Source organism: Pristis pectinata, chromosome 39, assembly GCF_009764475.1.
Source record: "Pristis pectinata isolate sPriPec2 chromosome 39, sPriPec2.1.pri, whole genome shotgun sequence".
NCBI lineage: Eukaryota > Metazoa > Chordata > Chondrichthyes > Rhinopristiformes > Pristidae > Pristis > Pristis pectinata.
This window is the reverse complement of record NC_067442.1, coordinates 4731314-4756516: the sequence shown is the minus strand read 5'-3', so window position 1 is coordinate 4756516 and position 25203 is coordinate 4731314. Positions and strand designations below refer to the sequence as shown.

The window sequence follows — 25203 nt, the reverse complement described above, 5'->3', positions numbered from 1 at the left end:
GAACTGAACACAATGCACGTAATTATAAAGATTTTCTTTATAAATTATTAACTAATATATATTCCACAGTTCCTATGGTGGGATTCGAACCCAGTTCACCGGATAGTTTAGTTCCAGCCTCAATTGGGTTACCCATCTGGTCCTTCAACCACTGCACCAACCCACAGCCAGTAAGTTGTTCAGGCAGTGTCCAAAGACGGCAGGCACAGTAGTGTAGCAGTTGGCGTAACGCTATTACAGTGCCAGCGACCTGGATTCAATTCCGGCTGCTGTCTGTAAGGGGTTTGTACGTTCTCCCCGTGTCTGCGTGGGTTTCCTCCGGGTGCTCCGGTTTCCTCCCACATTCCAACGACGTACGGGTTAGGAAGTTGTGGGCGTGCTATTTTTAAAAAAATTTTTTTTTTACTTCCGACGCAGTAACAGGCCCTTCCGGCCCAGCGAGTCCGCGCCGCCCATTTTTAAACCCACATTAACCTACCCGTACATCTTTGGAATGTGGGAGGAAACCGGAGCACCCGGAGGAAACCCACGCAGACACGGGGAGAACGTACAAACTCCTTACAGACAGCAGCGGGAATCGAACCCCGATCGCTGACGCTGTAGTAACATCGCGCTAACCGCTACGCTACCGTGCCACCCAGAAGCGTGGCGACACTTGCGGGGCTGCCCCCAGAACACTCGACGCAGAAGGTGCATTTCACTGCGTGTTTCGATGTACGTGTGACTAATAAAGATATCTTATAAAAAAAATCAAACCAAACTCCTGACTCCCACATACCGCAGTCAGAACACATTACCTGCCCAAGTGGTTCAAAACTCAGGGAAAGGCACATGACCGCATCAGTGGAGCCAGTTCTTCCACAAAATACTCACGCATTTTCCTGGATAGCTTCTTCGCCTGCTGCCGCGATTTTCTTATAGCAATACAGCATCTCTGCAAACAGCCACAACGTCAGCACCACATTCAGAAAGTACATCATGATCTCCCCAATGATGGATGCCAGAAGACGGTTAGCTGAAGGGAAATTAATGGCATATCTCAATTAAAATACCATCAGGTTGCATTTTCAACAGATCCTACAAACCTCTGAGACCTCTGGAACGAACTATGCTGGTCACCCCATTAAGGGAGGGCTGTGGGGGCTTTAGAGCGGGTCCAGGAGAGGTTCACCAGGATACTGCCTGGATTGGGGAACGTGCTATAAGGAGAGGTCGGACAGACTTGGGTTGTCTTCACTGGAGCGTTGGAGGATGGGGCGGGGGTGGGGGATGCAGGCACGGTTAGCATAACGCTATTACAGCGCCAGCGACCCGGGTTCAATTCCTGCCGCTGCCTGTAAGGAGTTTGTACGTTCTCCCCGCGTGTCTGCGTGGGTTTCCTCCGGGTGCTCCGGTTTCCTCCCACTTTCCAACGACGTACGGGTTAGGAAGTTGCGGGCACGCTATGTTGGTGCCGGAAGCGTGGCGACACTTGCGGGCTGCCCCCAGAACACTCTACGCAAAAAACAATGCATTTCGCTGTGTGTTTTGATGTAAGTGTGACGAATAAAGATATCTTATCTTATCTTAGAGGTTTATAAGATTATGAGAGGCGTAGATGAGATAGACCGTCAGAATCTTTCTCCACAACGTGGAAATGTCTCATACTGGAGGACACAAGCTTATGAGGGGTTGGAGGGGAAAGTTCAGAGGATGTTTGTGAGGCAAGGCTTTTTTTTAATACAGGCAGCGGTGGGTTGCTGAATGTTGTCATTGTACTTGTCTCAATCACTTCCTCTGGCAGCTCGTTCCACACACGGACCACCCTCTGGGTGAAGAAGTTGCCCCTCAGGTTCCTATTAAATCTCTTTCCCCTCTCACCTTAAACCTGTGCCCTCTAGTTCTTGATTCCCTGACCCTGGGGGAGAAAGACTGTGTGCATTCACCCTATCGATGCCCCTCATGGTTTTATACACCTCTATAAGGTCACCCCTCAGTCTCCTACGCTTTGCACTTTAGGAGGTCAAATGTGAGGGGAAAATATACAGTTAATGTCAGGACACATAATAGCATTGATGTACAGAGGGATCTTGGGGTCCAAGTCCATCGCCCCCCAAAAGCGGCCATGCAAGTAGACAGGGCGGTAAAGAAGGCGTACGGCACGCTCGCCTTCATCAGTCGGGGCGTTGAGTACAAGAGTCGGGAAGTCACGTTGAAGCTGTATAAAACTTTAGTCAGGCCGCACTTGGAGTATTGTGTGTGGTTCTGGTCGCCCCCGTTACAGGAAGGATGTGGGGGTTTTGGAGACGGTGCAGGAGAGGTTCACCAGGACGCTGCCTGAATTAGAGAGCATGAGCTGTAAGGAGAGGTCGGACAAACTTGGGTTGTTTCCTCTGGAGCGGCGGAGGCTGAGGGGAGAAACAGAGTACCGCAGATGTCGGAATCGAGATGGAAAACAGGACGATGCTGAAGGATCTCAGCGGGCCAGGCAGCATCCGTGGAGAAAAGTCAGGGTCCAGCTCCTCCCCAAAAAGCGGGCTGATCGACCCACTGTGAATTGCCCCACCTCCCCACCCAGTGTGTAGGCGAGGAGGTGGGGGTAGAGTTGACAGGAATGTGGACGGAAGGAAATGGGATCAGTGCTAAAGGTGGAAGGCCGGCACAGGAATCAACAGGGCCCCCGATTCCGCTCTTCGAAGGAGCCCGGATTTGGGAATCAGGAGTGACCTGGGGCCTACTGTGGGCCAGAATGAACCCATCGGGCCAAAGAGCCTCCCTGCCTCTGTAAAGTGCTTCACGCCCACCACACCGCCATGTTCCACACCTTTCGGAACGACCGTCAGCTCGATGGTTTTGTTTGTCTGTGTGAAAAAAATGAACTCTCCTTTCCGGAACATGAACGTGCGGTTGAAGTAGCACCTGTAGGTGCCAGCGTCCTCGAAGGTGACGTTGTGCAGCATGATGGTGGCCTCCTGGATGTCCGTCGTGTGCTTACTTCCCCCCCACTCGATCCGATTCTCAAAGACACCAAAGGAGATGTCGATATCTGGATAACTGTATTCGTATATCTGCGGAGAGGGAGAGGGGGAGAGGGAGGGGGAGAGGGAGGGGGGAGAGTGAGGGAGTGAGAGAGAGTGAGAGAGAGAGAGGGGAGGGAGAAAGAGAGAGGGAGTGAGGGTATGAGAGAGGGAGAGAGAGGGGGAGGGAGAAAGAGAGAGGGAGCGAGGGAGGGGGAGGGAGGGAAGGAGAGAGGGGGGAGGGAGGGAGAGAGAGGGAGGGAGAGGGGGAGTGAGAAAGAGGCGAGAGATGGAGAGTGAGAGTGAGAGGGGGAGAGGGAAAAGAGAGAGAGAGGGAGTGAGAGAGAGTGAGAGAGAGAGAGGGGGAGGGAGAAAGAGAGAGGGAGTGAGGGAGGGGGAGGGAGGGAAGGAGATGGGGGAGGGAGGGAGAGAGAGGGAGGGAGAGGGGGAGTGAGAAAGCAAGAGATGGAGAGTGAGAGTGAGGGGGAGGGAAAAGAGAGAGAGAGGGAGTGAGAGTATGAGAGAGGGAGAGAGGGGGAGGGAGAAAGAGAGAGGGAGTGAGGGAGGGGGAGGGAGGGAAGGAGAGAGGGGGGAGGGAGAGAGAGGGAGGGAGAGGGGGAGTGAGAAAGCAAGAGATGGAGAGTGAGAGTGAGAGGGGGAGAGGGAAAAGAGAGAGAGAGGGAGTGAGAGAGAGTGAGAGAGAGAGAGGGGGAGGGAGAAAGAGAGAGGGAGTGAGGGAGGGGGAGGGAGGGAAGGAGAGAGGGGGAGGGAGGGAGAGAGAGGGAGGGAGAGTGAAGGAAGGGAAGGATTGGGGAGGGAGAAAGAGAGGGAGAGAGAGAGGAGAGAGGAGAGAGGGGAGAAACGGAGAATGTGAGAGAGAGAGAGAGAGATATTTCACCCTCGGTAGTCATTACCACATCATGGCGTTCACTCCTCACCACCCCTCCTGCAGTGCAGCACTCCATCCTCACTGCCCCTCCCACAGCACGGTGCTCCCTCCTCACTTCCCCTCCCGCAGTCCTTACACCTGCACCTTCAGTGAGATCCACTCCCAACTGCCCCAGTTACCCATCTAGTCTCGCCTTGCCCTGCATATGGATCCCCCACCTCCTCCCCCACTGAAAACTAACTTCTATCTTTTCTCTTTTGCAGTTCTGATGAAGGGTACCAGACCTAAAACATCCATTCTGTTTCTCTCTCCACAGGAGCTGCCTGACCTGCTGAGTCTTTCCATTAGCCCCTGTTTTTACCTCGGAATTCCTGCATCTGCAGGTTTACGCTGCTATGTTAGACCTTACGACATAGGAGCAGAATCAGGCCATTCAACCAATCGAGTCTGCTCCGCTATTCAATCACGGCTGACGTTTCTTTTCCTCAAGCCCGTTCTCCTGCCTTCTCCCCGTAACCCCCCCCCCCCCCCCCCACTTACCGATCCAGAACCTATCGATCTCTGCCTTAAACACACCCATTGACTTGGCCTCCACAGCCGTCTGTGGCAACGAATTCCACAGATTCACCTCCCTCTGGCTGAGAAAATTCCTGCTCATCTCAGTGCGAAAGGGACGTCCCTTTATTCCGAGGCTGTGCCCTTGGATCCTGGACTCTCCCACTGATGGGAACATCCTCTCCGCATCCGCTCTATCCAGGCCTTTCAGTATCCGGGAGGTTTCAATGAGATCCCACCCTTATCCTACTCCATCGAGTACAGGCCCAGAGACATTAAAGGCTCCTTGCATGTTAACCCTTTCATCCCCAGGATAGTTCTTGTGAACCTCCTCTGGACCCTCTCCAAAGCCAGCATATCCTTCCTTACATATAGGGCCCAAAACTGCTCACAATGTTCCAAATGCAGTCTGACCAATGCCTTTTAAAGCCTCAGCATTACATCCTTGCTTTTATATTCTAGTCCTCTCGAAATGAACGCCAACATTGCATTTGCCTTCCTTAGCACCCATTTCTGTTTGTGATGTATTGGTATTGGTTGATTATTGTCACTTGTACAGTGAAAAACTTGTCTTGTATACCAATTGTACAGGTCAATTCATTACACAGTGCAGTTACATTGAGTTAGTACAGAGTGCATTGAGGTAGTACAGTTATAAACAATAATAGCAGAGTGTCACAGCTACAGGGAAGTGCAGTGTAGGCAGACAATAAGGTGCAAGGTCACAACAAGGTAGATTGTGAGATCAAGAGTCCATCTCATCGTATAAGGGAACCGTTCAATAATCTTATCACTGGGGTAGAAGCTGTCGAGCCTGGTGGTACGAGCCCTCAGGCTCCTGTATCTTCTGCCTGATGGGAGAGGGGAGAAGAGAGAATGACCCAGGTGGGTGGGGGTCTTTGATTATGCTGGCTGCTTCACCAAGGCAGTGAGAGGTAAAGACAGAGTCCATGGAGGGGAGGCTGGTTTCCGTGAGGTGCTGAGCTGTGTCCACAACTCTCTGCATTTTCTTGCAGTCCCGGGCAGAGCAGTTGCCGTACCAAGCCGGGATGCATCCAGATAGGGTGCTTTCTATGGTGCACAGACAAAAGTTGGTGAGTGTCAAAGGGAACATACCGAATTTCTTTAGCATCCTGAGGAAGTAGAGGCGCTGGTGAGCTTTGTATACAAATGACTTGGATGAAAATGTGAATGGCTGGGTTGGTAGGTTCACACACGATACAAAGATCGGTGATGTTGTGGACGGTGTAGAAGATTGCCAAAGGACACAGCGGGATACAGATCAGTTGCAGGTATAGGCAGAGAAATGGCAGATGGAGTTTAATCCGAGCAAGTGTGAGGGGTTGCATTTGGGAGATCAGATGTAAAGGGGACAGTACACAGTTAATGGTAGGACCCTTAACAGTGTTGATGTACACAGGGATCTTGGGATCCTCCCTGAAAGTGTCTGCACAAGTTGATAGGGCGGTAAAGAAGGCGTACGGCATGCTTGCCTTTATTAGTCGAGGCACTGATTTCAAGAGTCGGGAAGTCATGTTGCAGCTTTATAAAACTCTGGTCAGTCCGCATCTGGAGTGTTGCATACAGTTCTGGTCGCCCCCATTACAGGAAGGGTGTGGGGGGCTTTGGAGAGGGTGCGGGAGAGGTTCACCAGGACGCTGCCTGGATTAGAGGGCAAGAGCTATAAGGAGAGGTCGGAGAAACTTGGGTTGTTTTCCCTGGAGCGGGGGAGGCTGAGGGGAGATCTGATAGAAGATTAGAAGATTATGAGAGGCATGGATAGAGTAGACAGCCGGTATCTTATCCCCCAGGGTCGAAATGCCTAATACTAGAGGGCATGAATTCAAGGTGAGAGGGGGTAAGTTCAAAGGAGATGTGCAGGACAAGTTTTTTTTACACAGAGAGCGGTGGCTGCCTGGAATGTGCTGCCTGGGGTGGGGGTGGAGGCAGACACAATAGAGGGGTTTAAGAGGCTGTTAGACAGGCCCATGAATGTTCAGGGGATGGAGGGATGTGGACATTGCGTCGGCAGAAGGGGTTAGTTCAGTTAAGTGTTTAATTACTAGTTTAATTAGTTCGGCACAACATCGTGGGCTGAAGGGCCTGTGCTTTCCCCTCAGTCAATCTTACAGCCTGTAATATCCGAAAGCAGGATCTAGGTCATCGGTAGAGATTGCAACAATGCTGGGCAGTTGCAGCTGAAGACCCAGCCAGGAGGCCACTCAACCCACCGCCAAGTTCTGCGTCCCCCTAGCCCCTTCCTACCTTGTAGTAGGTCTCGTTCTTCTTTGGCCTGAAGAACCACTCGGCGGTTGTCGACGCCTCAGTTTCACCCCGCTTCTTGCAGGAGATGCACCTCAGCTTCATGTTACTGTCCTTGACTGCCTCAGTGTCCGACTCAACCTCCACACAGCCTGGGTTGGAACAGTCCGCTGTGGAACAGAAAGTATATAGAACATAAAACATAGAACATAGCACACACAGCATACAACGTACAACAGTACAGCACAGGAACAGGCCCTTCGGCCCACAATGTTGTGCCGACATTTTACCCTGCTCTCAGATCTATCTAACCCTTCCCTCCCACATAGCCCCCCATTTCTCTATCATTCATGTGTCTATCTAAGAGTCTCTTAAATGTCCCTAATGTATCTGCCCCCACAACCTCTGTCGGCAGTGCGTTCCACACACCCACTACTCTCTGTGTAAAAAACTTACCCCTGACATCCCCCTTATACCTTCCTCCAATCACCTTCAAATTATGTCCCCTCGTGTTAGCCATTGTCACCCTGGGAAAAAGTCTCTGACTGTCCACTCGATCTATGCCTCTTGTACACCTTTATCAAGTCACCTCTCACCCTCCTTCTCTCCAAAGAGGAAAGCCCCAGCTCGCTCAACCTATCCTCATAAGACATGCTCTCCAATCCAGGCAACATCCTGGTAAATCTCCTCTGCACCCTCTCTAAAGCTTCCACATCTTTCCCATAATGAGGCGACCAGAACGGACCATAATACTCCAATTGTAGTCTAACCAGAGTCCTATAGAGCTGCAACATTACTTCACAGCTCTTGAAGTCAATACCCCGACTAATGAAGGCCAACACTCCATACGCCTTCTTAACAACCCTATCGACCTGCGCGGCAACCTTGAGGGATCTATGGACGTGGACCCCAAGATCCCTCTGTTCCTCCACACTGCTAAGAGTCCTGCCATTAACCTTGTATTCTGCCTTCAAATTCAATCTCCTGAAGTGCATCACTTCACACTTATCCCAGTTGAACTCCATCTGCCACTTCTCAGCCCAGCTCTGCATCCTATCAATGTCCTGTTGAAACCTACAGCAACCTTCTACACTATCCACAACACCACCAACCTTCTTGTCATCAGCAAACTTACTAACCCACCCCCCCACATCCTCATCCAAGTCATTAATAAAAATCACAAATGCAGGGGTCCCAGAACACCTAATAAACTAATCCCTTCTGCCTACACAATGTCCATCTCCCCCACTCCCTGCACATCCATGGGCCTGTCTAACAGCCTCTTAAACTCCTCTATCATATCTGCCTCCACCCCCACCCCTGGCAGCACATTCCAGGCACCCACCGCTTTCTGTGTAAAAAAACTTGCCCCGCACATCTCCTTTGAACTTACCCCCTCTCACCTTCAACGCACGTCCTCTGGTGTTAGACATTTCGACCCTGGGAAAAAGATCCCGGCTGTCTACTCTATCTGTGCCTCTCATAATCTTATAAACCTCTATCAGGTCTCCCCTCAGCCTCTGCCGCTCCAGAGAAAACAACCCAAGTTTGTCCGACCTCTCCTTATAGCTCACGCTCTCTAATCCAGGCAGCATCCTAGTGAACCTCTCCCGCACCCTCTCCAAAGCCCCCACACCCTTTAACGGGGGCGACCAGAACTGCACACAAGTGCGGACTGACCAGAGTTTTATACAGCTGCAGCGTGACTTCCCGACTCTTGAACTCAGTGCCTCGACTAACAAAGGCAAGCGCGCCGTACGCCTTCTTTCCCACCCTAGCAACTTGTGCGGCCACTTTCGGGGAGCTGTGGGCTTGGACCCCAAGATCCCTCTGTACACCAACACTGTTAAGGGTCCTGCCATTAAGTGTGTAACGCCCCTTTACTTTTGATCTTCCAAGTTGAACACTTTTTTTACACAGCAAGTTTTTTGACACGGAGAGCGGTGGGTGCCTGGAATGTGCTGCCAGGGGTGGGGGTGGAGGCAGATACGATAGAGGGGGTTAAGAGGCTGTTAGATAGACACACGGATGTGCAGGGGATGGAGGGATGTGGACATTGTGTAGGCAGAAGGGATTACTTTAGTTAGGGGATTAATTACTAGTTTAATTAGTTCAGCACAACATCGTGGGCCGAAGGGCCTGTTCCTGTGCTGTACTGTTCAATGTTCTATGGTCTTAATAATGGGGACAAGGGTCAAACCTTGGGGGCAAGGGTCAAATCCTGGCTGCAAGGGTCCAATACCGGGGGCAAAGGCATCAAACCATTGGGTCAAGGTTGAAAGCTTGGGGGCAAAGGTCAAATCCTGGGAGCCAAGCCCTCAAATCCTGGGGGCAAGGATCAAACCTGGGGCAAAGGTCAGACCTATAGGGCAAAGGGCAAGCCCTGAGGGAAAGAACTTCAATCCTTGGGGGCAAAGATCAAACCATGAGGGACAAGGAGCCTTAAGCCGTGGGGTCAAGGGTCAAAATGGGGTCAAAGAGACCCAAACCCTGGGGCAAGGGTCAAGCCTTGGGGCATGGGTCAAATCCTGGGTGCAAAGGTATCAAACCATGGGGTCAAGAGTCAAAGCTTGGGGCAGGGGTCAAATCCTGGGAGCAAAGGCCTCAAATCCTGGGGCAAGGATCAAACCCTGAGTGCAAGGGTCATACCTGAGGCAAAGGTCAGACCTATGGGGCAAAGGGCAAGCCCTTGAGGGAAAGTACCTCAACCCTTGTGGGCAAAGGTCAAACCATGAGGATCAAGGAGACTTAAACCATGGGGGCAAAGGTCAAATCCTGGGGGCAAGGGTCAAATCCAAGGGGCAAGGGCCTTTACTGGGGGGGACAAGCCATGAAACCACGGGGGCAAGGGTCAAGAACTGGGGCAAGGTTTAAGCCCTGGGGTCAAGGGTCAAACCCCAGGGACAAGGGACCCCCAAACACTGACAAGGGTCAAAACCTAAGGGCACGGGTCAAACCCTGAGGGCATGGGTGAAAACCAGGGAGCAAAGGTCGAACCCTGGGAGCAAGGGGCTTTCAACGCTACACAGAGAAACCCTCAAAGTCAGGACCCAAGGTGGCTCCGCTCCTGGCCTTCTGATTCCTCAACACCCCCCCCCCCCCACCCCGTTGTTCACATGCAATGTGCAAATGTACCACTGGGGAAACGTCCATTCCGGGACGCACTTCGCAAAGAATCCCACCCAGAAATCCATCCAGCTCCGTCCTGAGTGAGCTCAGCGAACGGGCTTCCGGGAATTCCAGGAGGTTCCCCAAACCTCTGGGTGAAGAAATCTCTCCCCATCTCGGTCCTGAAACTGCGACTGGGACCCTTGGTCCCAGAATCTCCCGGGGGAAGCTCCCTTCCTGCAAGCTTCAATAAGATCGCCTCCTGTTCCTTTAAACTCCATAGAAAACAGACCCCCTTGACAACTTCTCCTCTCGAGGCAAACCCTCCGTCCCTGGAACAATTCTGGTTACCATCCATCCACCGCGCTCCCTCTGTGGTCAGGTACAGAGACCTGAGGCTCCTGTGGCACAGTGAGTAAAGCCGCCACCTCACAGCGCCAGAGAACCGGGTTCGATCCCGACCTGTGCGTGTGTGAGTGTGCGTGCGTGTGTGTGTGAGCATGAGTGTGTACACTGAGAGTGTGTGTGTGTGTGTGCGCGTGTGTCAGCATGAGTGTGTGTGTGTACATGAGCATGCGTGAGCGCATGCATGTGTGTGTACACGAGCATGCGTGAGCGCATGCATGTGTGTGTACACGTGAGTGCATACATGCGTGCGTGGAGTTTGCACGTCCCCTCCGTGACCGTGTAGGTTCTCCCCGGGGTGCTCTGCTTTCCTCTCACATCTCAAAGACACACAGGGTGGGTTACTCCTCCCTTGTGAATCCCTCCCCCCCCCCCCTTTAGTGTGTTGGTGAGGGGTAGGATCTGGGGGGGGTGGGGTGCAGGGAGGAGGGAGTTAATGGAGACGTAGGGAGGATAAAATGGGATGGATGTCAAATGGCTGGTCGATGGGCTGGCACGGACTCTGTGGGCCAAAAGGCCTGCTTCCCGACTGGATCTCTATGAATCTATGGTTCACACGACTGACCCAAGTGTGGCCTCAAGAGGATTTGAGCACCCACATCAGGCTCTCAATCCAATGGGTCAACGGGCTCCCACTGCACTTGTCACCGAACACTCGAACAAACTTCTACAGATGTGCCGTTGGAAGTGTCCTGACCGGTTGCGTCACGGTCTGGGACGGCAATTCGAACGCACAGGAACGTAAGAAGCTGCAGAGAGTCGCGGACTCAGCCCCAATACATCACGGGCACATCCCTCCCCCACCGTCGGTGGTATCTACAGGAGGCGCCGCCTCAAGAAGGCAACGTCCGTCGTCAAAGATCCCCCCACCATCCGGGCCGTGCCGTCTTCTCGCAGCTCCCGTCGGGCAGGAGGTACAGAAGCCTGAAGTCCCCACACCACCATGTTCAGGAACAGCGACTTCCCTTCAACCATTTGGTTCTGGAACCGACCGGCAAAACCCTAATCACTGCCTCAGTACAGCAACACTGGGACCACTTTGAGCTACAATGGACTTTGTTCTTTTGTTCGAATTGTGTTCTTTCTTGTAAAAATTGTGTATAATTGATGTTTAGTTCATGTTTTTCTTGTGAATGTTGTGTCTCTGATGCTCTGTGCCTGTGATGCTGCTGCAAGTAAGTTTTTCATTGCACCCGTGCACACACGGACTTGTGCGTCTGACAGTAAACTCAACTTTGACTTTGATCTGCTTGGTGTCAGTGGGGTGGGAGGGCACAGGGGCAAACACCGGTCTTCTGAATCTGGCTCGGGATAGCTCGTCTGATCCATGACCCATTTGTCATTAAAGCAGGATCAATATTCACGGGTATCGAGAGGGAGAATTTACTTCTATCTTTGGCTGACGGCTTTAATGTAAGTGTATGTAGGCTGCCGCATACTGTACGTCACTTGTAAGGTGGTACCTGGAGATTGAGTAGCATGGTGGCGCAGTGGGTAAAACCACTGCTTCCCAGTCCCAGAGACCCAGGATCGATCCCCACCCCTGGCGCTGTGTGCGTGTGTGAGCGTGTGTGTGAGTGGCATTTGCACGGTCCCCGTGGGGTTTCCCTCAGGTGTTCCGGGTTCCTCCCACATCCCCAGAAGCGGGGTTGGGGTGGGGTTAATCGGCCGCTGTTAGTCGCCCCCGCCCTCCCCCCATCCCGGTGTGTGTGTGTGTGTGTGTGTGTGTGTGTGTGTGTGCGTGCGTGCGTGTGTGGGGGGGGTGGGGGTGGGGTGGGGGGGAGCGGTAGAATCTGGGAGGAGTTGACAGGAAGGTTGAGGCAAATGAAACGGGTGGCAAATGGTCAGAATGCAAGATATTGGAGCAGAATAAGGCCATTCAGCCCATCGAGTCTACTCTGCCATTCAAGCGTGGCTGGATTTTCCCAACCCCATTCTTCCCGCAACCCCGAACCCCCTGCTTCCCAATCGAGAACCTCTCAATCTCTGCCTAACATACACCCAATGACGTGGCCTCCACAGCCCTCTGTGGCAACAGATTCTACAGATTCACCGCCCTCTGGCTGAAGAAATTCCTCCTCGTCTCAGTTCTAAAGGGACGTCCCTTTATTCCGAGGCTGTGCCCTCGGATCCCGGACTCTCCCACTGATTGGGAACATCCTCTCCGCGTCCGCTCTATCCAGGCCTTTCAGTATTCCGGGAGGTTTCAGTGAGATCCCCCCGAATTCCATTGAGGACAGGCCCAGAGACATCAAACGCTCCTCGTACCTTAACCCTTTCATTCCTGGAATCATTCTTGTGACCCTCTCCAGGGACAGCACATCCTTCCTTAGATACGGGGCCCAAAAATTGCTCACAATATTCCAAATGCAGTCTGACCAATGCCTTATAAAGCCATTGCATGGACTCAAGTGAGCTGAAGGCCTTATTTCCTTCCTCTGTGACCCTCATAACCTACAATTCAGTGGAAACTCAGTGAAATCTCCCATCGGGTAGAAGATACAGGAGCCTGAGGGTACGTACCACCAGGCTCAAGGACAGCTTCTACCCCACTGTGATAAGACTATTGAACGGTTCCCTTATACGATGAGATGGACTCTGACCTCACGATCTACCTTGTTGTGACCTTGCACCTTATTGTCTACCTGCACTGCACTTCCCTGTAGCTGTGACACTTTACTCTGTATTTTGTTATTGTTTTTACCCTGTACTACCTCAATGCACTCTGTACTAACTCAATGTAACTGCACTGTGTAATGAATTGACCTGTACGATCGGTATGCAAGACAAGTTTCACTGTACCTCAGTACAAGTGACAATAATAAACCAAGACCAAATGGGGTTGGTCCAAATAACTTTTCTATATGCCTGCTTGTGATGTCGTGGATTCCTTTGGACTCCATAAAAGTCAATTGCCATTAAAAGCGACCAGTCAATTATCATTCTGGGACACTGTCCTCCAGAGAAGATTTGGCTGTATGTCAGAGACACAATTAAGAGTGTAATTTAACAGAGGGACCTTGGAGTACAAGTACATGGTTCCCCGAAAGTGGAGTCACAGGTGGACAGGACGGTGAAGAAGGCGTTCGGCACGCTGGCCTTCACCGGTCAGGGCACTGAGTACAGGAGTTGGGACGTCACATTGCAGTTATATCAGAAGTTGGTGAGGCTGCACTTGGAGTATCCTGGACAGATTTGGTCACCCTATTATGGAAAAGATGTTATTAAACTAAGAAAGCACGGTAGTGTAGCGGTTTAGGGTAACGCTATTACAGCGCCAGCGACCCAGGTTCAACTCCCGCCGCTGCCTGTAAAGAGTTTGTACGTTCTCCCCGTTTGGGTTTCCTCCGGGTGCTCCGGTTTCCTCCCACATTCCAAGGACGTACGGGTTAGGAAGTTGCAGGCATGCTATGTTGGCTCCGGAAATGTGGCGACGCTTGCGGGCTGCCCCACAGAACACTATGCAAAAGATGTATTTCACTGCGTGTTTCAATGTACATGTGACTAATAAAAGAATCTTATCTTAAGAGAGCAGAAAATATTTACCAGGATGTTGCCTGAGTTACAAGGAGAGGGTCCGTAGACCAGGACCTTATTCCCTGGAACATGGGAGATTGAGGGGTGACCTGATAGAGGTGTATATAAGACCACGAGGGGCATAGACAGGGTGAAAATCTTTTTCCCAGGGAGATGGGGGTGCTATAACCAAAGGGCATAGGTTTAGTTCAGAGGCAAGAGATTTAAAAGAGACATCAGGGGCAGCTTCTTCACGCAAAGGGTGGTGCGTATTTGGAACGAGCTGCCAGATATAGTGGGTGAGGTGAGCACATTAGCAACGTTTAAAAGCCATCGAGATAAGTCCATGGATAGGAGAGGTTTAGAGGGCTCTGGTCCAAATGCAGGCAGATGGGACAAGCTCGCTGGGCAACACAGTTGAGTTGGGCCGAAGGGCCTGTTTCCATGCTGGGTGTCTCAATGACCCCCAGAAGTGTGCTGACACCTGCGAATTTGGAGCAGGAGTAGGCCATTCGACCCCCGAAGTCTGCTGCCCCAGTAGATCTCATCCCAGCTGCTCTGACCGTAACCTTAACTCCCGTCTCCCCTTCTGACCCCCGTCTGCTTTTCACATCTCAACTCTGCCTTAAACATAATCCACTCTGCTCCCTTTCAGGAGCCTCCCACAGACTCACCCACCCTCAGAGAGCAGAAATCTCATCTCTTGCCTTAAAGGGGCCCCACTTCTCATCTCGCAAAGCACCCTCTCCACACCCACGCTGTCGAGACTCCTCAGGAGCTCAGATGATTCAAGCGGGTCACCTCTCACTGTTCCAAACCAGCAGATACAATCCCTGCCTGTCCGGCCTTTCCCCATCGGACAACCCACCCATTCCAGGGATCGATTTTGTAACTTGGTGTTAGATATGGCAGATGGAGTTCAACCCGGATAAGTGTGAAGTGATGCACTTCGAGAGATCGAATTCGAAGGCAGAATACAAGGTTAATGGCAGGACTCTTAGCAGTGTGGAGGAACAGAGGGATCTTGGGGTCCACGTCCATAGATCTCTCAAGGTTGCCGTGCAGGTCGATGGGGTTGTTAAGGCCTTCATTAGTTGGGGTATTAATTTATAGAGCCACGAGGTAATGTTGCAGCTCTGTAGAACTCTGGTTAGACCACACTTGGAGTATTGTGTTCATTTCTGGTTGCCTCATTATAGGAAGGATGTGGAAGCTTTAGAGAGGGTGCAGAGGAGATTTACCAGGATGCTGCCTGGATTGGAGAGCATGTCTTATGAGGATAGGTTGAGCGAGCTAGGGCTTTTCTCTTTGGAGAGGAGGAGGAGGAGAGGTGACTTGATAGAGGTGTACAAGATGATAAGAGGCATAGATCGAGTGGACAGTCAGAGACTTTTCCCAGGGCGACAATGGCTAACACGAGGGGACATAATTTTAAGGTGATTGGAGGAAGGTATAAGGGGGATGTCAGGGGTAAGTTTTTTACACAGAGAGTGGTGGGTGTGTGGAACGCACTGCCGGCAGAGGTTGTGGTGGCAGATACATTAGGGACATTTAAGAGACTCTTAGGAAGACACATGAATGATAGAGAAGTGGGGGGGCTATGTGGGAGGGAAGGGTTAGATAGATCCCTCTAAACCTTTCCCGTCCATGTCCAAAAGTCTCTTAAACGTAACTGAACCCGCCTCTACCACTTTCCTCCGACAGCTCGTTCCATACCCCCACCTCCCTCTGTGTGTGAAAAACTTGCCCCTCGGGTCCCCTTTAAATCTTCCCCCTCTCACCCTAAACCCTGTGGAAAAGCTGTGATGCCCCCGCCCCACCACCTCACGATTTTACAAACCTCCATAAGGTCACCCCTCAGCCTCTTTCGCTCCAGGGAAAACAGTCCCGGCCTGTCCAGCCTCTCCCTTATAACTCCAGCCCTCCAGTCCCGGGAACGTCCCCGTGAATCTTTCCTGCCCCCTCTCCAGCTCAGTGACGTCCTTCCTGTAGCTGGGCGACCAGAACCGCGCACAATGTGTGTGTCCGGCATTGAAAGGTAACATAAAAAGGGTGAGGAGAGATTTAAGAGAGATTTTGGGAGCCTGGAAGTGACACGGTACAACCAGGGCATCGGGAGTGTTGGCCCGGGACAGGACGCTGACTTTGTAGAACATAGAACAGCACAGAACAGGCTCTTCGGCCCACAATGTTGCGCCGACATAGCTAATCCCTCCTACCTACAGAATGCCCGTATCTCTCCATTTTCCTCTCATTCACGTGCCCCTCTTAAAAGCCCCCGATGAACGCCTCCATCACCCTATCAGGCAACGCATCCCAGGCATTGAGTAAAGAACTTACACCTCACATCTGTTCTGAACCTACCCCCTCTCACCTTCAATGCATGCCCTCTGGTATTGGATCGCTCAATAGTGGGGAAAAGATATTGTTTGTCCACCCTATCTATGCCCCTCATAAATTTTATGCACTTCCAACAGTTCACCCCTCAGCCTCTGCCGCTCCAGAGAAAAGAGCCCAAGTTTTTGTCCAGCCTCTCCTGATAGCACATGTTCTCTAATCCAGGCAGCATCCCAGTAAACCTCCTCTGCACCCTCTCTAAAGCCTCGACATCCTTATGTAGTGAGGTGACCAGAATTGCACACAATACTCTAAATGCGGCCTAACCAGAGTTCTGCAGAGATGCCTCGTAACTTCTTGACTCCTGTACTCAATACCTCGATTAATGAAAGCAAGCATTTCGTAAGCCTTCGTAACCACCCTATCTGCCTGTGTAGCCACTTTCAATGAGGCACGGACTTCGATCCTATCTCAATGAATTGAAGGAGGGTGAACACACGCCGGTCTACGTTGGGGGAATCGGCGGCGGGAAGGGTCAGTAGCTTTAAATTCCCGGGCGTTAATGCATCGGACGACCTGTCCAGGGCCCAGCACGTATCTGCGATCACAAGGAAGGCGCGCCAGCGTCTTTACTTTCTCAGGAGGTTCGGCTTGTCACCGAACACTCGAACAAACTTCTACAGATGTGCTGTTGGAAGTGGCCTGACCGGTTGCATCACGGTCTGGGATGGCGATTTGAACACACAGGAACGTAAGAAGCTGCAGGGAGTTGTGGACGCAGCCCCAATACATCACGGGCACATCCCTCCCCACCATCGGTGGTATCTACAGGAGGCGCTGCCTCAAGAAGGCAACGTCCGTCGTCAAAGATCCCCCCACCGTCCGGGCTGTGCTGTCTTCTCGCAGCTCCCGTCGGGCAGGAGGTACAGAAGCCTGAAGTCCCCGCACCACCAGGTTCAAGAACAGTTCAACCATTCGGTTCTTGAACCGACCAGCACAGCCCTAATCACTGCCTCAGTACAGCAACACTGGGACCACTTTGCACTACAATGGACTTGTTTTTTGTTCTAACTGTGTTCTTTCTTGTAAAAAGTGTGCTTAATTTATGCTCTTCTTGTGAATGCTGCTTATCTGATGCTCTGTGCCCGTGATGCTGCTGCAAGTAAGACTTTCATTGCACCTGTGCACACACGGACTTGTGCGTCTGACAGTAAACTCGACCTCGACTTTGATCCGCTTGTCCTGCCTCTGAATTGGGAGGACGTTGTGGAGAGACAGTTGGTAGTATCTCCCCAGTTCCTGGAGGTGTCCGCTGTAGCGTCGAGGACACCCTGAAGAAGACGTTCTATCCTGAGCTCTCTATCACGGGATGAGGTTCCCAGACGGAGAGAGCGAAAGCCTCTGAGCCTCCCTGAGGATAGGCAGCAACCCCGCCTCACCGACGCCAGGGAATCTCTGGACCCCGGGTGGGAAGGAGACTGCGAGACAGGATGGAGAACCTCGGGCAGGCTCGGAGGTCCGGCGTAAAATGGCTGAAGAAGCGTCCGCCCCCGGCAGATGCCTCCTGCCCCCAAGCGTAGAACACAGGACAGTACAGCACAGGGACAGGCCCTTCGGCCCGCAATGTCTGTGCTGAACATGATGCCGATTTAAAATAAATTTCTTCTGTCCATACACGGTCTATCTCGCTCCACTCCCTGCACATCCATGGGCCTGTCTAACAGCCTCTTAAACCCCTCTATCGTATCTGCCTCCACCCCCACCCCTGGCAGCACATTCCAGGCGCCCACCGCTCTCTGTCTGAAAGAATTTGCCCCACACGTCTCCTTTGAATTTTCCCCCTCTCACCTTCAATGCATACCCTCCAGTGTTAGACATTTCGACCCTGGGAAACAGATTATGACTGTCTACTCTATGCCTCAAATAATTTTATAAACTTCTCTCCTCAGCCTCCGCTGCTCCAGAGTAAATAACCCAAGTTTGTCCGACCTCTCCTTATAGCTCATGCTCTCTAATCCAGGCGGCATCCTGGAGAACCTCTTCTACACCCTCTCCAAAGCCCCCACACCTTTCCTGTAACGAGGGCGACCAGAACTGTACACAACACTCTATAAGTGCGGCCTGACCAGAGTTTTATATAGCTGCAACTTGACTTCCCGACTCAACGCCCCGACCGATGAAGGCGAGAGTGCCGTACGCCCTCTTTACTGCCCTGTCTACTTGTGTGGCCACTTTCAGAGACCTGTGGACTTGGACCTCAAGATCCCTCTGTGCATCAGAGGAGCCTCTGGATTGCAAACTAGTCCCTGGAGTGGAATCGAATCGAATACCACCTCATTCCTGAGGGAATGCTTGAGAGAAACAGAAAGTTGTCGCTGGTTTATATAATGGCTGGAGGTGACCTTTCTGCATCAGTCAAAGATTTGCGGAACTGAAAAGCAAGGGTTCAGGGTAAAGCGGAGGAGATGTATAAGCGATCTGAGTAGGAATATTTTCCCCCCGACGCACTGTCTGAGTTTGAACGCGCAGCAACGTAAGAAGCTGCAGAGAGTCGTGGACTCAGCCCCAATACATCACGGGCACGTCCCTCCCCCACCGTCGGTGGTATCTACAGGAGGAGCTGCCTCAAGAAGGCAACGTCCATCATCAAAGATCCCCCCACCATCCGGGCCGTGCCCTCTTCTCGCAGCTACCAGCAGAAACCAGCCTCCCCTCCGCGGACTCCGTCTACATTTCCCGCTGCCTGGGGAAAGCAGTCGGCATAATCAAAGACCCCCACCCACCCCGGACATTCTCTCTTCTCCCCCCTCCCATCGGGCAGAAGATACAAAAGCCTGAAAGCACGTACCACCAGGACAGCTTCTATCCCACGGTGATAAGACTATTGAACAGTTCCCTTATATGATGAGATGGACTCTGACCTCACGATCTACCTTGTTGTGACCTTGCACCTTATTGCACTGCACTTTCTCTGTAGCTGTGACGCTTTACTCTGTACTGTTATTGTTTTTACCTGTACTACCTCAATGCACTCCGTACTAACTCAATGTAACTGCACTGTGTAATGAATTGACCTGTACGATCAGTTTGCAAGACAAGTTTTTCACTGTACCTCAGTACAAGTGACAATAATAAACCAATACCAATGGGCCTGTTCTGTGCTGTACTGTTCTATGTTCTAACTATAGAAGCAGTTAAAGCCCACACAGCCCATCAAAGCTGACCACCACTCCTCACCGGTTCTATTGGAAAGCAATCTCACCACCATCACAGTGGTGCAGTGGGTGGGACTTCTGAACAGCTCAGTAGTGACCTGGGCTCCATCCCGATCTCTGCCACTGTTTGTGTGTGTGTGTGTGTGTGTGTGTGTGTGTGTGTGTGTGTGTGTGTGCACGCAATTCCGAACGATTCCACCAGAGGGAGGGCCGGGCTGCAGAGAGACAGGTGGTGAGGAGGGAGCGCCGTGGGAGGGGCAGTGAGGAGGGAGCGCCGTGGGAGGGGCGGTGAGGAGGGAGCGCCGTGGGAGGGGCGGTGAGGAGGGAGCGCCGTGGGAGGGGCGGTGAGGAGGGAGCGCCGCGGGAGGGTCGGTGAGGAGGGAGCTGAGGAGGGAGCCTTAACTTTGCTGGTGATCTGGTGGTTTGCAAGTTGTTATTTGTGGGATCTGCCTGTGCCTCTCCTGCCTCACATCCTGCCATGACAGTGTGTACTCAAGAACAAGGGCCCCAACACGAGCATTCCCCGTGTCCACCAATGCTCAGTGAATAGACTGCACTTTCTGAGAGGTGTCAGATCCCACCCCTGCCCGTCTCAGTGACCCCCCTCTGGCCCCTACACCCCTCCTCGTTTCTGTGACGCCCTCCGGCCCCTACACCCCTCCCCGTCTCTGTAACCCCGCCCCCCCCGGCCCCTACACCCCTCCCCATCTCTGTAACACCTTCCCTCCCCTACACCCCTCCCTGTCTATGTGACCCCCTCCCTCCCCTACACTCCCCCCATCTCTGTAACACCCTCTATCCCCTACAACTCCCATCTCTGTGACCCCCTCCCTCCCCTACACCCCTCCCCATCACTGTGACCTCCTCCGGCCCCTACACCCCTCCCCATCTCTGTAACACCCTCCGGCCCCTACACCCCTCCCCATCTCTGTAACACCCTCCGGCCCCTACACCCCTCCCCATCTCTGTAACACCCTCTGGCCCCTACACCCCTCCCCATCTCTGTAACACCCTCCGGCCCCTACACCCTTCCCCGTCTGTGACACTCTCCGGCCCCTACACCCCTTCCACAGTCTCCAGAATTCCCTCCCCCCCCCCCCCCATTTCCAAGACACCCGCTCTTCTTGCACTCTGACCCAGCTGTCCACCGTGCACACATGCACACACGCGCCAACACGCACACACACGCGCACACACACGCTAACACACACACACGCCAACACGCGCACACGCACACACGCGCACACACACACACCCCTCGTACTCCCAGTGTCAAATTCCTCCCAACATCTGTCTCAAAGGTTCTGAATGAAGTGTCCTGGGTGACGACTGTAGTTACAACCTCCATCACCGCCTGTCCTGTTGAGAAGTCAAAGGTCGCCCCTGTCCACTCCTGACCCCGTCGTCATACATTGACTGGGAACCGTGACAATAGGGGGTCGGTTGTCACTGTGAAATGGGGGGGGGGGGGGAGGTGGTTGGGGGGTGGGGGGAAAGGGGTCATTGGGTGGTCATAGCCCATGTCCCGCAGGACCCCCAGTCACCTGGCCATCCAGGAGGGGCACAGTGCCCCCTCCCTCACGCGCTCTCCCCATCGGTGATCAGCTTCCTTCCCCACCTCCCCCCCCCTCCCCGGGCTGCGGACTCCACCCCCGCTCTGTCTCTCCGCAGAGGAGGTTGGGGGGTGGGTGGGGGGGGGAAATCGCTGTCTCCGTCCCCTATCGGTTTAAGGGACCCCTCTCCCCTCCCTCACTCTCTGTGCTCCACTCCACTCACTGAGGGCCTCTCCCCTCCCTCACGTCCCTCATTTAGGGCCTCTCCCCTCCCTCACTCCCCTCACTGAGGGTCTCTCTCTTCACTGAGGGTCTCTCCCCTCCCCTCTCCTCACTCAGGGCCCCTCCCCTCACTGAGGCCTCTCCTGTCTCTCACTCCCCTCACTGAGGGCCTCTCCCGTCCACTCACTCCCCTCACTGAGGGCCTCTCCCCTCCCCTCACTCTGTCTCCCCCCTCCCTCACTCCCCTTCCCCTGAGGGCCTCTCCCCTCCACTCACTCTGGAGGTCTCCCTCCTCCCCCTCAGAATGAGGGACCTCGACTATCCCAAGGGACTCCCCTCCCCTCCCTCTGAGGGTGTCTCCCCTCCCGTCCCTCACCCCCCCTCCTCTCACTCTGAGGACCTCTCCCCTCCCTCACTCCCCCTTCCCTCCTCTCGCTCGAGGCTCTCTCCCCTCCCCTTCCTACCCCCACTCCCCTCCCCATGTGTCCCTCAGAATGAGGGACCCTGCCCCTTCCTCTCCCCCCTGAGGGACCCCTACCCTTCCCGCCGAGGGTCTCTTCCCTCCCTCGCTCCCCTCAGTGTCCCTTCCTCTCCCTCAGAATGAGGGACCCTTCCCCACTTCCTCTTTCTCCTGAGGGACCCCTACCTGCCCCTCACTCTTGAGGACCCCTCCATTCCCTCGTTACTTTCTGAGGGACCTCCCCTCTCAAAGTGAGGGTGGCACTACGAGTGTCCTACTCTCCTCAATGCCCCCACCTCAGTTCCCTCCCCTCGTCTTTCCCCCCTCAGTCCCCCTATCGCGCCTCCTCAAGACCCCCTGTTCCTCGGTAACCCTCCCCCACCTCAGGGTCCCATCCCCTGCCACCTCCTCCCCAGGGGTCCCTCCTCTCCCTCCTCACTCTTCCCCCCCCCCCACTCAGGGTCCCCTTCCCTCCTCCTCAAGGTCCCCTCCCCCTTCCCTCCCTGTATCCCTCTCCTCCCCTCCCTGGGGTCAATTCTCCATGTCCAGAGTCCCAGTATCCCCTCCCCTCCCCTCTTCCCGCACAGTGTCCCCCTCTGTTGGTCACCACCCCCCCCCAACCCCACCTCCCTCCCCAACTCCCAACATCCCGGGATCTGCAGTTCCCCTCCCTGGGTCTCCCGCACCGCTCCCCCTACCTCTGCCCTGCACCCTCCCCACTCCCCCCCCCCCCACCCCTCCTGCTCCTCCCCATCACCCCACCCGTCCCCCCCTCGGTGGGACGTAGATAGTTGAGGGTTGAAGTGAGGCTTTGCAGTCATGCCCCTGGGGAACTCACGATGGGACCCTTGTACTGCGGACCAGCCATTACAAAGGGGGTGGGGGGGGGGGGGGGGGACAGGGGGGAAGCAATGAGATCTGTGCCGCAGGAGACCGGAATCACGGAATTCCAGGGAAAAACAAAGACCGGACCACCTTGGCTTCCTGAGACCCTCCACTGTTTAATTCAACTCCAGAGGAAAACCACAACATTCCCTGTCCCATCCCAATAACCTCTCACACCTCCTGCCCTCGCACCCCCTCGCTTGTCGAGACTCCATCTCCCACTGCCTCAAAAGAACCTGCGTCCCCTGCTCTTTAGGAAGACTGTTCCGAAGACTCAGCACCATCAGAGAGAGAGAGAGAGAGAGTGGGGGGAGTGGGGGGAGGAGAGAGAGGGGAGGGGAGGGAGGAGAGAGGGAGAGGGAGGGGGACGGGGAGGAGAGAGAGGGGGGGAGGAGAGAGGGGGGGAGGAGAGAGGGGGGGAGGAGAGAGGGGGGGAGGAGAGAGGGGGGGAGGAGAGAGGGGGGGAGGAGAGAGGGGGGGAGGAGAGAGGGGGGGAGGAGAGAGGGGGGGAGGAGAGAGGGGGGAGGAGAGAGGGGGGGAGGAGAGAGGGGGGGAGGAGAGAGGGGGGGAGGAGAGAGGGGGGGAGGGGAGAGGGAGGGGACGGGGAGGAGAGAGAGGGGGGGAGGAGAGAGGGGGGGAGGAGAGAGGGGGGGAGGAGAGAGGGGGGGAGGAGAGAGGGGGGGAGGAGAGAGGGGGGAGGATGAGAGAGGGGGGAGGAGAGAGGGGGGGAGGAGAGAGGGGGGAGGAGAGAGGGGGGAGGAGAGAGGGGGGGAGGAGAGAGGGGGGAGGAGAGAGGGGGGAGGAGAGAGGGGGGAGGAGAGAGGGGGGAGGAGAGAGGGGGGGAGGAGGAGGGGGGGAGAGGGGGGGAGAGGGGGGGGACGAGGGGGGGGGGAGAGGGGGGGGGAGAGGGGGGGGAGAGGGGGGGGAGAGGGGGGGAGAGGGGGGGGGAGAGGGGGGGGAGAGGGGGGGGGGAGAGGGGGGGGAGAGGGGGGGGAGAGGGGGGGGGATGAGGGGGGGGGAGAGGGGGGGGAGAGGGGGGGGGAGAGGGGGGGGAGAGGTGGGGGGGAGAGGGGGGGGGAGAGGGGGGGGAGAGGGGGGGGAGAGGGGGGGGAGAGGGGGGGGAGAGGGGGGGGGAGAGGGGGGGGGAGAGGGGGGGGGAGAGGGGGGGGAGAGGGGGGGGAGAGGGGGGGGGAGAGGGGGGGGAGAGGGGGGAGAGAGGGGGGAGAGAGGGGGGGAGAGAGGGGGGGAGAGGGGGGGAGAGGGGGGGGAGAGGGGGGGGAGAGGGGGGAGAGGGGGGAGAGGGAGAGAGAGGGGGGGAGAGGGGGGAGAGGGGGGAGAGGGGGGGAGAGGGGGGGAGAGGGGGGGGAGAGGGGGGAGACAGAGAGAGGGGGAGACAGAGAGAGGGGGAGACAGAGAGAGAAAGAGGGAGATGTGACCCTCCCGCTCCCCCTCCTCTAAATGTCCCCCACAAGTCTCAGCCTGCCTGTCCTCTCTGGGAGAAATTTCACATCCAGCTTAAATGAACGATCTCTTATTTTACAACAGTATCCCCTAATTCTGGACTGTCTAACACGTTCCCTGGGGCATCATCCCCTGGCAGTGGAGTGTCTACACCTCCAAGGGAGATATTTCACAGCATATCAGTCTTAAATAGGTGACCCCTTATTTTGTAACAGTATCCCCTCCTTCTGAACATTTAACATCCTCTCCAGAAAAAAAAACCTCATTTCTATCTTAAATGGATGACCCCTTATTTTTAAACAGTGTCCTTCAGTCTGAGCTCTCAGACCCAGTGAGAGAATCTGCTTTTACTCAATCTCTGACTTAAAATGAAAGCCCCTTGTTATTTAAGTGTTACAGTCAAAATCCTCTCCAGAGGGGGAAAGTAAACCTCGTCTCTGTATTACACGGGTGACTTGTTTATTCCGTAAGTATCCCCTAAGTCCAGCAGATGATATGCATCTATCTGTGTGTTAAATGAACGACGTTTTATTATTTAACAGTGTCTCCTGGTCTTTCTGAAGAGAATTTTCACCAATCTGTGTGTTAAATGAACAACCCGTTTATTATTTAACAGTGTCCCCTGGTCTCATATATGAAGAAAATTTTCACCAATGTGTGTTAAACGAACAACCTTTTATTATTTAACAGTGTCTCCTGGTCTGAAATGAAGAGAATTTTCACCAATTTGTGTGTTAAATGAATGACCCCTTTATTATTTAACAGTGTCTCCTGGTCTTTCTGAAGAAAATTTTCACCAATCTGTGTGTTAAATGAACAACCTTTTATTATTTAACAGGGTCTCCTGGTCTTTCTGAAGAGAATTTTCACCAATCTGTGTGTTAAATGAATGACCCCTTTATTATTGAACAGGGTCTCCTTCAGTTGTGGTCTGTCTAACAATCTCTCCACATGTATTCCACCCCCCTCCCTCACACAGAAGCCTTGCATTAGACACAGTGAAAAGATAACTCACCCCAAAACAAGCAAAGGCTGGCGTACAGCAAAATCTTTTTGAGAAAATCCATTGCAAACGTAGCAAAACGGCAGGTTTCAATTGTAAATCCTTGCTGCGGATAATTCTTCCGTTACAGCCACATGGTGTGTTATGTTATTCCGTCAGACTCTCAAACCACAACATTAAGAGGCCTGACAGTTGTACAGAAGCCGGGCTGGCGATTTGCATAGATCTTATCTGCCGTCGGAGGGGATCTTAATCTTCACCAGGTATTTATAGAACTGCCGGGTGCGGGAGCCGGAGACGCGCTGCGCCTAGGAGAGAGCGCTGTGTAGTGGAGGA

General features: G+C 53.9%; 1 protein-coding gene across 1 annotated transcript in view; it reads right to left on the bottom strand.

Annotated features, from left to right (window-relative positions):
* LOC127587265 (sodium channel subunit beta-1-like) overlaps positions 1-25203 on the bottom strand; it is a 41004-nt gene extending 15801 nt beyond the window's left edge. The window contains exons 1-4 of the mRNA XM_052045560.1: positions 24880-25203; positions 6706-6872; positions 2804-3047; positions 874-1015 (exon numbers count right to left, since the gene is read on the bottom strand). Coding sequence (XP_051901520.1) covers positions 874-1015; positions 2804-3047; positions 6706-6872; positions 24880-24931 — 605 coding nt within the window. The 5' untranslated portion in view covers positions 24932-25203. The remainder of the gene's footprint in view (positions 1-873; positions 1016-2803; positions 3048-6705; positions 6873-24879) is intronic.